General features: G+C 42.1%; 1 protein-coding gene across 1 annotated transcript in view; it reads right to left on the bottom strand.

The window, feature by feature from the left end:
- Positions 1–11,348, bottom strand: part of SYCP2L (synaptonemal complex protein 2 like) — a 34,376-nt gene extending 23,028 nt beyond the window's left edge. Inside the window, exons 1-12 of the mRNA XM_068166857.1 lie at positions 11,202–11,348; positions 9,967–9,991; positions 8,861–8,946; positions 8,662–8,750; positions 8,528–8,562; positions 6,510–6,652; positions 6,008–6,060; positions 5,624–5,669; positions 4,558–4,650; positions 4,408–4,468; positions 3,349–3,497; positions 1,929–1,989 (exon numbers count right to left, since the gene is read on the bottom strand). Coding sequence (XP_068022958.1) covers positions 1,929–1,989; positions 3,349–3,497; positions 4,408–4,468; positions 4,558–4,650; positions 5,624–5,669; positions 6,008–6,060; positions 6,510–6,652; positions 8,528–8,562; positions 8,662–8,750; positions 8,861–8,946; positions 9,967–9,991; positions 11,202–11,237 — 877 coding nt within the window. The 5' untranslated portion in view covers positions 11,238–11,348. The remainder of the gene's footprint in view (positions 1–1,928; positions 1,990–3,348; positions 3,498–4,407; positions 4,469–4,557; positions 4,651–5,623; positions 5,670–6,007; positions 6,061–6,509; positions 6,653–8,527; positions 8,563–8,661; positions 8,751–8,860; positions 8,947–9,966; positions 9,992–11,201) is intronic.
- Between the last annotated feature and the right edge of the window lie 1,352 nt (positions 11,349–12,700).

Raw genomic sequence — 12,700 nt, 5'->3', positions numbered from 1 at the left:
TGTGAACATTGAAACTTATCAGCTTATTGCTACCTTGACTCTTAGCTGTGGAAGATGCAGAACAACCCTTTGTGTCTGGCTAAAGCAACCAGACCAGGGGTTTTTACACCATTTGTTTCACTACACCAGGCACTGGAAAAGTTGTTTCACTACCTTCTGCTCTTCGTATTCTTTGATTACTTCAAGTTGTAGTGCCCACTTCACACCTCTGTGTGCTGATGAAGCAGCTTCTCCCTCATCTACATCTCCAGAATCTAGGGGATTTCTGTTTCATTTTGCATTGGAACTATATCAGAATGGGAAGGACTACTGCAGAGGTAACTGTTTCAGACACCTACAACTGGAAGCAGCTCTTTCGAGTGCTCACCTAGGAGAATCTGAAAAGCACAGTAGCTAAGAGAACAGTAAAAATTTGCTGCCAACACAAACACACACACAAAAGCTACCTAGCCAAAAGGCTCCTCAAACTTGCAAGTCATTGATAGGTGGGAATCATAGAAAGAGAGCTGCATGTTCATTATCTTACAAGAACTGGAAAGATGTGTTCAGCAAGTTACACTGAGAAATAATCAACACAGAATAATCACTTTGAAATACAGCCAACTTTGCAGCAAGGGCATATCCCAGCCTTCAAAAAGATCACTACACAGGGGGTGGGGGAGGGAGAGCCACCTCCCAAATATTTTGATACTGAAATTGAGCTGAGAAGACATTTCCTGTTTAAGACCAAATTTTGATCAAGCATGTCTTGCCTTTGCACTGTAAGCAGCTTTTCCTCAGCTATGGGTCACAGCCTTGGTGCAGAGCAGGGTACAGGAAAAGGAAAGAGCTACTTCCCTCTTCCCCCTTGGACAAGTGCTGGGTTTGGAGAAAGACCCAAGCACCATGCCTACACTTTAAGCTCTGTCGTCCCTCAAGACAGAGTGGTTTGGGTTGAAAGGGACCTTTAAAGGTCACATGCAGAGCAAAATTAAACTCTGCCCAGTGGTGCTGGAAGTAAACATCTTGCAGGAGATGTTTGCTGGCAGCACAGGGAGTGACACCATTTCAGCACAGAAAATTTAGTCTGCCTCACTCAAAGAAATACAAAACACTGACCACAGGCCAGTGAGGTGAAGGAAATAATGATGACTTCAGGTCCAGCTTTTTCTACTGCAAGGCAGCTACATTTGTAGTTAGACACACAATAAAACAGCCCCCACAATGACCCTGCATGGGGTCACCTCTGGCAGAGAGGATCTGGGCTGCTGTTCATCTCTCTGCAAACAGGAGCTGAGAGTCAGCGTTTCTGCTTCCCCAGCTGCACTTCTACAACAGCCTCTAGCATCTCCAGGCCATCACCTGCTCTGTGTGAGATAAGGAAACCAGAACATCCCATCATGTTGTCAGAAAGAGGGGTCACCTTTGTTGAGGCAGCCTTGGTAGAGGCTGCACCAAACATGCACTCACAGCACAGGACAGCCAAAGCCCAAGCACTGGTTCAGAGAACTTGCGCTTCCTTTGGCATAGATATCATTGTCCCCTCCTGCAGAGAATCTCCCACAAGCACCCACACAGCACAGACAAACCAGAACCTACGCATGAGGCAAACCTCATCCTACTGCACCACAGCTCCAGAAACAGTTCTGAACACTCTGCACATCAGGTGTCTGCCAGCAGCTGAGATATACTTTGCCAGGCAACCCACCAGGACATGGATCTAGCTTCTGTAATCAGTTGTTCTGCCCATGCAACCCGAGCAGCACGTGGCCATGGTGCCTCATTCTTACTCCCTGGACTAGAGAGACTCAGAATCTGCCACAAATACCAAGCTCATGACCAGTAGAAGACTGAGTTTGAAGTCTGACTTGTTTTCCTCTTGTTTTTAAACATCTGAAAGCTGAACAACATCAGTTTCGTGAAATGAAATAATAAATTGGACAAATCACCTGTTTCAGTCTGCTTGGCTTGCTTCCCAGCATGGACAGGCTCCTCTTCAGCCACATTTATCTGTTGGTGTGAATTAATCCAAGGTGAAAGTGACCTTAAAGAAGTGCAATCTTTACCTAGCAAAGTCAGCTACTTAATAATATAACTAAGAGTTGTTATGACTACCAACAAAGCATTGGCAAATCACTGGATGCCAGGTTCATCTGGAAATGTGTCTTGGTTCCTGCACGGAGGAATGACAGCTGCTACACTAAGAATATTTACTATCATGTAAGGTTTTCTACAAACTCCAGGGTCCACAGAGGAATTACAAGGGGGGGGGGGGGGGGGGGGGAGGAAATAATAATAATAAAAATTGTATTTTAACATTTACCACAAAAATACACACACCTATGTTTTCACATGATCTTATAGAATCTTGAGGTTTTAAAAGTACTCTACTTTTAATCTGTAAGTGCTCTCTACAAAGTCAATCTAGCATTCATGCATCCCTTTTCTCTTCTCCATGTTCTGTTGTCAAAATTTGCTCATCCTGGTGTCCCCATCATAAGGGGGACACAGAGCTGTTGGAGTGAGTCCAGAGAAGGGCCAGAAAGATGATTCAAGGGCTGGAACACCTCTTCTTTGAGGATAGGCTGAGAGAGATGGGGTTGTTCAGCCTATAGAGATCTTCTGGAAGACCATGGAGGTACCTTCCAATACCTGAAGAGATCCTACAGGAAGGCTGGAGAAGGACTTTTCATAAGTGGGTCTTGCAATAGAACAAGAGGGAATGGTTTGAAGCTGAGGAAGAGTAGGTTTAGACTGGATCTTAGGAAGAAGTTCTTCAGTACAAGGGTGGTGAGACTCTGGAATCATTTGCCCAAGGAGGCTGTGGATGCCCCCTCCCTGAGGGTGTTTAAGTCCAGGCTGGATGAGCAGCTGAGTGTAGCTGAGAGGCTTCCCTGCCCATAGCAGGAGGTTGGATTAGATGATCTCTAAGCTCCCTTCCAATCTAAGGCATTCTATGATCCTGTGCAATGCCACACTTTGAGCCAATGTAAGAGAAAGTTCACATTTCAAGGTATGCAATTAAAGGTCACAGGCTTTACTTCCTGCTTCATAAACTCAGCAAAAATCATCATATCACACTGAATTGATTACCAAACCACTTTAACCTTACAGCTTCCAAACCACAAATTTAAGTTCCCTGAAACTTCTTTCCTAAAGTCCCTAAAGTTTCAGGCTAAAGCTAAGAACATCTACATAGAGAGTCACCAATCCTCCAGGGGAAGACATATAGGAAACAGGGGGGGTATGAAAAACCAAAACACCCATAACTCAAACTCCCACTGAGTGTTTCTACCCAGTGTATATCAATAAAATACAGTTTGGAAAAGAAACATAGTAATGACTTTAAAAAACTTACTAAGAGCTTACCATCATTTTTTCATCCCCCAGGACTTTTCTAAGTATACTTAAGATTTCAAACTCTGCACTGAAAGATATTTTGATTTTTGTTGCTTCTATTTTATTAAGGGTAACAGGAATCTTCATGTAGATTTTAACAATCTTTTCTCCAGCACTCTCTGTGTGGAAGAAAAAAACAGGGGAGGGAGGGGGAAATGGGGATTAACATCTGTTTTAGAGGAAAACATTCAGTCCATTATCCCCAAAACATCTGAATCAGAGTTTGGTTTGATCCTTTCTCTTTTTCGAATTATTTGTTTGGGTTTTTTTAAACAATCTCTTCTACATCTTTTCCATGCATTTCATAGAATTGTTTTGGTTGGGAGAGACCTTTAAGATCATCAAGTCCAACCATTAACCCAGCTCTTCCAGCTCAGCACTAAACCATGTCCCTCAGCACCACATCTATACATCTTTTAAATCCCCTTCGGGATTTAATTCCCCAGGCAGCCTGTTCCTGCTTGGCAACCCTTTTAGGGAAAGAATCCATCCCTATGTACAACCTAAACATCCCCTGGCACAACTTGAGGCCATTTTCTCTTGTCCTACCAACGGGGGGTTGGTCTCTTGTCTCAGACAGTTGTGGAGAGCAAGGTGGTCTTCCCAGAACTTTATTTTCTCCAGGTTTAACAACCCCAGTTCCCTCTGGTGCTCCTCAAGACCTGTGCTCTAGTACCTTCACTAGCTTCGTTGCCCTTCTTTGGGCCAGCTCCAGCACCTCAATGTCCTTGCAATGACAAGCCCCAAACTGAACACAGTATTTGAGATGGGGCCTCACCAGTGCTGAGGACACTGGGATGGTTCCTTCTCTAGAAGTGACTAAAATTTCCAGTTTACCTTATTGAATCTAGATGGTTATGCTAGTCCCTAGCATATCTATTAACTGACCCCCAATGTGTCCTACTTGGTTACAGAATGTAGTAAATGTACTAAGTGGGCATGACAAGCATAGCTGCTGCAGAGTGTCAAAAAAGGCATAACAAGGGAGGCAGCCAAACAGAGGACAATGCTGGTTGAAAAAAATCTTACCCTGCAGGCTGTAACTGCTGATTGCTTCTTTCGACAGCCTCACAGAGTCCCAGAGAACTCCCTTCAAAAACCAAAGCCACCACATCAGAAGGGCTGAGTGAGCATCTGCTGGTTAAGCTAGCTCAAGGCCACGTGGCACTTTGCTGTTACCTCATTACTGTCCACATAGAAAGTCACACTCTGGGTGTCAGCATTGAAGTCGATCCAGAACTTCTCCAGCTTCTCATCTGATGGCTTCTTCACCTGGGGAGGCACAACAGCAATACCACCATTCCCAGAAAAACAAACCAAAACACAACACAGCTGCTGTCTCATTCTTAAATTCCTTTAACAAGATAAAATTGGTGTTAAGTTGTCCTATGTGTGTGCACACATATGGAAACCTTACAGCAGTAAGGCCAGATATCCCTCTAAAACCAGTCAAGAGAAAGGCAACATGCAAATACTGGCATGCTTGCAGCAGGAAAGAGTCTGTACAAGTTCTGTTTCTGAACACTTGAAACAGTGAGGACTGGGGGAATAGAAAAAAAAATAAATACAGAAATGAGTAGATTCAGATTGGATGTTAGGAAGTTCTTCCCCATGACAGTGGTGAGACACTGGCACAGGTTGCCCAGGGAGGTTGTGGAAGCCTCATCCCTGGAGGTTTTGAAGGCCAGGAGGAATGTGGCGCTGAGCAAGCTGATGTAGTGTGAGGTGTCCCTGCCCATGGCAGGGGTTTTGGAACTGGATGATCCTTGAGGTGCCTTCCAACCCTGATAATTCTAGGATTAGGTAGAATCAGCTTCCATAGGTTCTGATTTGATCCAACTGCCAGGAACAGTGCCACAAATATGTTTACTTAAAGACAAACTGCAGGATCTACAGCTGTGACTATGACCTTTCCTACACAGGCATGAGGCTGATCTTGGTTTCTGTCAGTCCAGTTGCTGGATGAATCAAAGTGGTCCTGACCTCCTGCTTCTTTTTAGAGTGCTCTCCTGTCATCACCATGATGAGAAGCACTGCCTCATTCATTTGGCTGATACAGAAGCAAAGTCAGCAGTGGTAAATTGGGAGCAAAGTGACAAACAAGGAAGCTTTCCAACTAAAAGGTTGCACACTACGCTTCAGAAAATTGAGAGGGGGAAAAAAAGACCATGCCACTTACCACAGAAAGCAACATTTTAACAGGGGTAACACCATAGGGAAGGTGCCAAGTGTCAAGAACTATTACCTCAATCGTGTCAGCAAAAGCAGATAAGCAAGGAAATGAGTAGACTCTGGGAGAAAAGCACACATTTGACACATCTGACATCAGAGTCTGACTTTATGAAAGACAAAATCATTAGTTACAAATCTTATTGGAAAAAAATAAAGTAATGCATTCTTAGAACTAAATTAAGCTTGAAGAAGCTTAGAGTGGCTTAGTACTGATACCTTCTCTTCTTGATTTTACTTTCAGAAGAACCACCATTAAAATTAATGAAACCTCTTAATAACTTAAATTATCCACGTGATAGAAATCCTGTCTCTTTAAAGAGAACCCACATCACTTTCCAGTCCTAGTTTTCCCCCCTGCAGTAACAGTGACACCAATTTGTGTTGGATCACAGCTTACCTTCTTTCACTTCCAAGCCTTTCATTCAGCTGGTTAAGAAATTTCCTGCAGTCCTTCAAGACAAATGATGCCTTATTAAAACAAATCAGGTTCTGTTTGCTCTGCAAAGAGTTCATCTATTGGGCTGTAAAAACTTTACTCCAGTTATAAGCTTTTATTTAGTCTGCATGATGCCAGAGGCCACTGAGGAAGAAAAGCTCAGGTTGCTACAAATGGTTAGACACAAACTTAAGGCCAGCAAGCCCCCAAACAACAAAAATCACCCATTGATGCTTTAGAAGAAAAACAACAACATAGAAATAAGAGCTGTTTTAACAATATATAAATTTCTACTTGCAAGATAAAAACCAGAAAAACAGATCCCAAAATAGCTTAATGGCTTTGTGTATTTATAAATCAATTTTGTAGGACCTTCTTACAAGGACATCTGGACTGAACTCAACCAAAACCAGCCCCTATGCAGACTTGCCAAGCATGTTATTTTCAAAATAAGGACCCTCACCGTCTCAAATTCTCTATCCTTGATCTCTTTGAAAGCTTCAGCAAGATAGCTATCTTCAAACCAGTGGTGAACAAGGTCATCCCTCCATTTTTTTGTCATTAACCTACAAAGTGCTTCTGAAAGGGCAACTTGAAGGTCATAATCTACACGGCAAACATAAGCACAGGATAAATATCACCCCGCAGCATGACAAAGGGTTAGAGCATTGCTACTCTCGCACTTCTATATGACAGTAGTGTTTATTGGTTTGCTTCAGTTCCACCTAGTGGAGGGTAACAGCCAGGCATTAGCTCCAAGCATTCTTAGGTACCCCAGCTCAGTGAGATCAAGGTGCAGAGCACTGCTAACTATGATACACAAGTGTGTAAGAGGCAGGGAAAGAGTCCAACAGAGGGCTACAAAGATGATGGCAAGGGGACCACAGCATTTCTCTGATGAGGGTTTAGGCCATTTAGGCTGGAGAAGGGCTGAGAGGATACTTGATGATCTGGAAGGTCTTTTCCAACCTGGTCTATTCTATTCTATTCTTATCAATGCTTATTACTATCAAAATGGCAGGTGGCCAAAGGATGAGGCCAGACTCTTTTCAGTGGTGCCCAGCAGCAGGACAAGGGGCAGGGTACACAGAGTGGAGCACAGGCTGTTCCATCTGAACAGAAAGAAAAATACTTCCTGTGACAGTGAGGGAGCACTAGAACAGGCTGCCCTGAGGGGTTGTGAAGTCTCCTTTTCTGGAGTGTTTCCAGACCCACCTGGACACAACTCTGGACAATCTGCTCTAGGTGAACCTGCTTTATGGGGGGGTTGGAGTAGACAATCCACCAAAGGTCCCTGTCAACAGCCCCCCCATTCTGTGATTGTGAGATGTTCTTGGGGATCAGGGAAAAAAATAATTGCAAAGCCTCATCAGGAAACTCACCAGGACTAAGTTACATTTTATGTATTACAGCAACAACCTAGAAAGCCTTATTGCCAAGAGACTATAAACATCATTAACTGCAGTTTGTTGGACACTTACTTTTTTTTAAAGACTAACAGGCAGCATTCTTTGTAAACATGTACATAAAGATGATCTAATTCCATTCCAACACACATCAGTTCAGAATTTCTCATTAGTTAATAGGAATCACTAATAGCAACCAGACAACTAATGCACTGTTGAATCTAACCGTTTGTTGTAGGTTAAGGATTAACTGTAAGACTATAGAGATAAAAGTCCTACAGGGGACTGGAAAGTCCCAAGACAGAGGCACAAGATATTGTAATTTGTTATTCCATGCCCTTTTCATGTATTTAAGAGACAGCACTTCAGCAATTCTCTCTCCTCCAGGAGCATGGCTTTTGCTTTCATTTGCAGCATGGGGGAGGATTAGGAAGAAATTCTACACAGAGTGAGTGATTGCCCATTGGAATGGGCTGCCCAGGGAGGTGGTGGAGTCACCATCATTGGAGGTGTTTAGGAGGAGATTTGATAGGGTGCTTGGTTGCATGGTTTAGTTGATTAGGTGGTTTGGATGATAGCTTGGACACGATGATCTCGAAGGTCTCTTCCAACCTGGTTTATTCTATTTGCTGGTGGGAGCTGCACTTTTGCTGTGTAGTGAGGCCAACCTTAGGCTTAGCAAAGGGGTGAGGCCAGCACTGATTATGATTGTGTGTGTGTATATATATCTATCTCTAAAGGCAAAAAGGATATATACACACCTTTTCTACTATATTTACTATTTACTTTTGTAACTATTATTTCTACTTAACTTCCAATTCTGTGCAAGTGTTTTTATTTACTCCTTTGGGGTAAAATACATTCTGCCCTCCAGCTGGATCTGTTCCAGCTCAAAACCAGGAGACAGGGTTTGATTCATATTTTCTTTAGGTACTATAACTAATTGCCCCCTCCCGAAATAAAATCAACTTGTGACAAGGAAATAAATTGTACTTAATCCACAATTTAAATAATAATAGGCAGGTGAAGCTGGAGAGCCCAAACTTTACAAGAATAACCCCTAAATACTTCTTACCACCAGCCTCCAGTAAAGTTTTTGCAAGGTCTTTCCTGAAATGACAAAATTGAATGAGTTAAAGTGGAAATAACTTATTCCTGTTGCAAGGAAGAGACTGTTTAGCTACGGGAGCTGGAGAGGAAGCCACTTACGTGAGCGAGCACATCTCCTCTGACAGAGGGAATTTCTTTCTTTCCTCCCGTGGGACACTGTCTAGTATAGAGTTGAGGGTCCTCAAAGCCTTTCCTCCCACAGAAGAAAGGGCAGAAATGATGCAGTAGCACATTTTTTTTCTGTATCTGCTTACACGTGTGTGCACATTTGTTTGTGATCTTCTGCTTGGAGTCTTACCTCCTGCTGCAGTGCACAACAAATTTTTTCTTCTGTCACCATGTGCCCTAGTGCTGGCAAAAATAAATTCACCAGCTTCATCTTGCCTGGAAAAATAATTGGAAAAGTTACAGCTAGCCATGAGCTGGTGTTCATATAAAAGAAAGTTGAAGCAACTGTAGTTTGTTGTGCTAAAGGAGTAAAAATATCCCAGCTGCAAATTTCTAAAACCAAGCTTTCAACCATCTAATCCTAGACAGAACAGAGAATTGGTAACTTCTCTGAAAAACAAGAATAAAGCTCCAGATACTTAAATAGCTACCCAGGTCAGCAGATAAAGCACAGCAAGGAGTAGCTACTTACTAATCACAGGAGACAGATCTTTTGGCAGAGTAAACCAGTAGAGGATTAACTAGAAGATACTCATGCCTGCTCTGCTCCCACTGGAATAAGCTACAAGGATGAATAAATTCAAATCACCTAGCCCACAATGCAATCCTTTTTCAATTTAACATGACTTATGAGATTGGATGTCTGTACGCACAGACACTTGCTCTTTCTGCAAGTACCTCCAGCTCGGCCCTCATAGAAAGCCCACAGACAAAAATCTTGCTGATAAAACAAATGAAAGGCAGACAGACATCCCTCTGCCTCATTTTGGTTGCCTTCAGGAAGAGAATAACATCTGAAGCCTGCATGAATAGACATGCAAAAGCACATCATAGAATTGTTCAAGTGTTTTGGTTGGAAGAATCCCTAAAGATCATCAAGTCCAACTGATTCTCTAGCCCAAACTCCTTTCACAAGCACCACTTACACTGACCAACTGAAATGCATGGTGCTGGCCATGATATCATGGGTAGAATTTTTCCCCACCCTGCATCTTATTCAAAACAAGTAGAGATAAGCAGGTTTGTGTTCTGAGGTAAATTTTAATCAAAATTTACTGGAGAGAAATCAGCAGAAATGACAGAAAATATTGCGGAGAGAAGGAGATAGGGAGTGGAGAGGAAAGAAGAAGAGTAGAGAATTCAAGCAGAATTAAGAAATGTGGTCATGAAACGGATTCAGAGTAATAATGACTCAAAAGGGGGGGAAATTAAATGAGGGACAAAAAAAATACTGACCTTCATTACTGCACCTGGAAATGACCTGATGGAAAAAGTAAAGGAAGCCTTCATTAAGACACCAGAACTGAAGAGCAGCAGTGCTCAACATGCCGAGGTGTTTATGCCCTTACCATCACAATTTTCAGGGGCTAAATAGCATAAACCATTAGTGTACCCACATCAGGGAAAGCAGGGCCACCCAAGACAAGTATGTCACATCTGGTCACCTCGATCATACAGGTCAGCACTACACAGGGACGGTAAAGGGAGTGCAGTACCCGCTTCCCCCAGGGATTCCTGCAGCCCTCAGGTTCCCTGGAAAACCCACATTATGGCATTGCTTCATTACTTTTATTGCATATGTGTGCCTATGTAAAAATGCATTTTACACTTACACACTACAGTACTATATATCATAATATATGAGATCTGAAGAGTGTTAAAGTACCCTGAGGAAAATTAAAAATAAACCACAAACACCACACCATTTCATTCCCCACAGTGAAAGGATATGAAGAAATGGACCAGGAAGAACAAGAAATCAAAATTTTACAAGTAAACAGAGTATTTCATATAGTTTCAATGTGATTTTGCTCAAATGTCTTTTATCCAGTCTCCCAAAGGGCCATAAGCATTCAAATAAATTCACATGCACAGAGCCACACAGTTTCAATAAGCTCCAAACAAGACTGGGGGAATGAATTTAAAAGCATTCTTCCTACTGCAAATTTACATCACTAGGTCTCCTTTAAACTTCTTAATATTTAAATAGAAGGGGGGAAAAGGAGAATTGGAAGGAGTTAAGATTATTCCTTAAATCAGCTGTTTCAAACAGCCACAGGGATAAATCACCACGAGCACCGTGGCCAACACGTTTGCATGTAAGGTGCAGCTTCGTACCTTAGGTGCTCAAAAAAAGAGCTTCAGCACAAACACTTTTATTAAAAAGTGCATGAGAATTTTTTTCACATTTTCCTGCAAAACTAAACTCTTGGCTTCACGTTTGAAAATGAGAGAACGCTGCAGCCTTGTCCAGCCCTGCAGCAGCTTCTCCCGGATGCTTCAAAACTCAGCCTAACGCCAGCCCGCAGCAGGATTTGGGGCACTGCCTGTCTGCACCATCTGAGCTGCATCCTAGGCTTAGTCCTACAGCACAAGGGCTGCCTAATTGTCTACTTTAATAAAAACCTGTGAACAATGGTGTTCTTATCCAATAATGGCAACCTTTCTGATCCCTTAATGCACATACATACCAATGCAGAGTCAAAGAACTCTTCAAGAAGTAACATTAAATGTCCATTCTCGTTCACATCTATGAGGGTCGCAAAATCTTTTGCTCTTTCAAACCAAGATACCAAGTAAAAATGAAAAGAATCAGTTAAAACCTGGAAATAATACAGTTGTTAATCCTAAAACTAGAGACAGTTGCAGGAAACCTTACACACAGATAAATTTTTTGTAGCCTTTCAAAGTAATGTGCTGTATCAAAAAAGCTACACAACGTTAAGGAGCTCAGATTTTCCCAGAGAGACAGAGAAAGTGCCAGTTTCACACTCAAGCAGGACTTCTCTTCACTTTTCCTACCCAACCTCATTTTGTCCTCCTTTCTCATCTAAGCACACACTCATGATGCTCAGGACTTCCAGGACACAATGCATTCTGCTAGCGACATCATAATACCTATGCACTTGGAGAATATCAATTCACAGTGAAATAATGTTTCTTTTAATTCATCAAGCTTTTCCAAAGCCAGTGTTTTAATGCTCTGTGGCTTTTAAACACATCACTCCCTCAAGTCTAACAAGAAGTCTGTGCCTCACTGTGGGGTACAGAGCTTAGGAAAGCGAAGCTTGATTATTAATCTCTCTGTACGGAAATTTTGAGCTACTGCATGCCTGAAAAAAAAAGTACAAGGCAAAGGTAGAGTATTCTGGACCAAGGACTCCTTGGTACAACTCTGCTAACAGAGAGCAAGTGTTAACTGTTCCACCCTAGCTATGCTCAATCCAGGTATTAAGTCTTCAGTGCAATGGTGTTTGCTACTACATTATGAGCTGAAGTAATTGTTGTGTCGTTGTGCACAATAAAACGCAAACAGATACAATACAATTGCAGATTAAATACATCTGGTTTGCTGTGCACCTTAAAGGGGACCTTCATAAAGAGCATGCCAAGTTTTATGTTATAAAACCCCAAAAGGTTGGACTTGATCCCAAAGTCCTTTTCCAGCCTAACTGATTCTATCTCTGTTATTAAAATGGTATTTTGTTGGAACACTTACAATGCATTAGAATTTCTATGGCATTTCACAGCTGGCACTCCTCAGAACTCAACCTGTCCTTCCACTGACAATTTAAAAAGCAACCCCACAAAGCCATTCAATGGTAGCTGCTGTATTGAAAGTTACATAATGAAAGTATGACTATTTCCCCACAGAGCTCATGCAATATATTAACAAAATCATTAGTTCCTGCAAACCACCATCTAGTTCTCACTTCTTTGGATGTAATCAACCTTAAATGGCATTAGCAACTTGTATGCAGTATTATACTCATCTTTTCCACCAATCCTTGCTCAATAAACAAACTTGTCCCTTCCTGAAGATCAGTTTTGAAGTAGAGCTGAATGCATTTCAGCAGGAGTGAAATGTTCTGGAATTCATTCTTGTCCAGCTCCTGCAGACACACAGGGTTTTGTTACTCTGATACCCAGAGAGATGAACATTAAGAGAAACCTTTAAGATTCAATAAAG

This window comes from Melanerpes formicivorus, unplaced genomic scaffold (assembly GCF_026170545.1).
Source record: "Melanerpes formicivorus ecotype bairdi unplaced genomic scaffold, bMelFor1.0.p_v2 SCAF_109, whole genome shotgun sequence".
Taxonomy (NCBI): Eukaryota; Metazoa; Chordata; class Aves; order Piciformes; family Picidae; genus Melanerpes; species Melanerpes formicivorus.
The sequence above is the reverse complement of the archived record's forward strand: the minus strand, read 5'-3'. Positions and strand labels throughout refer to the sequence as shown.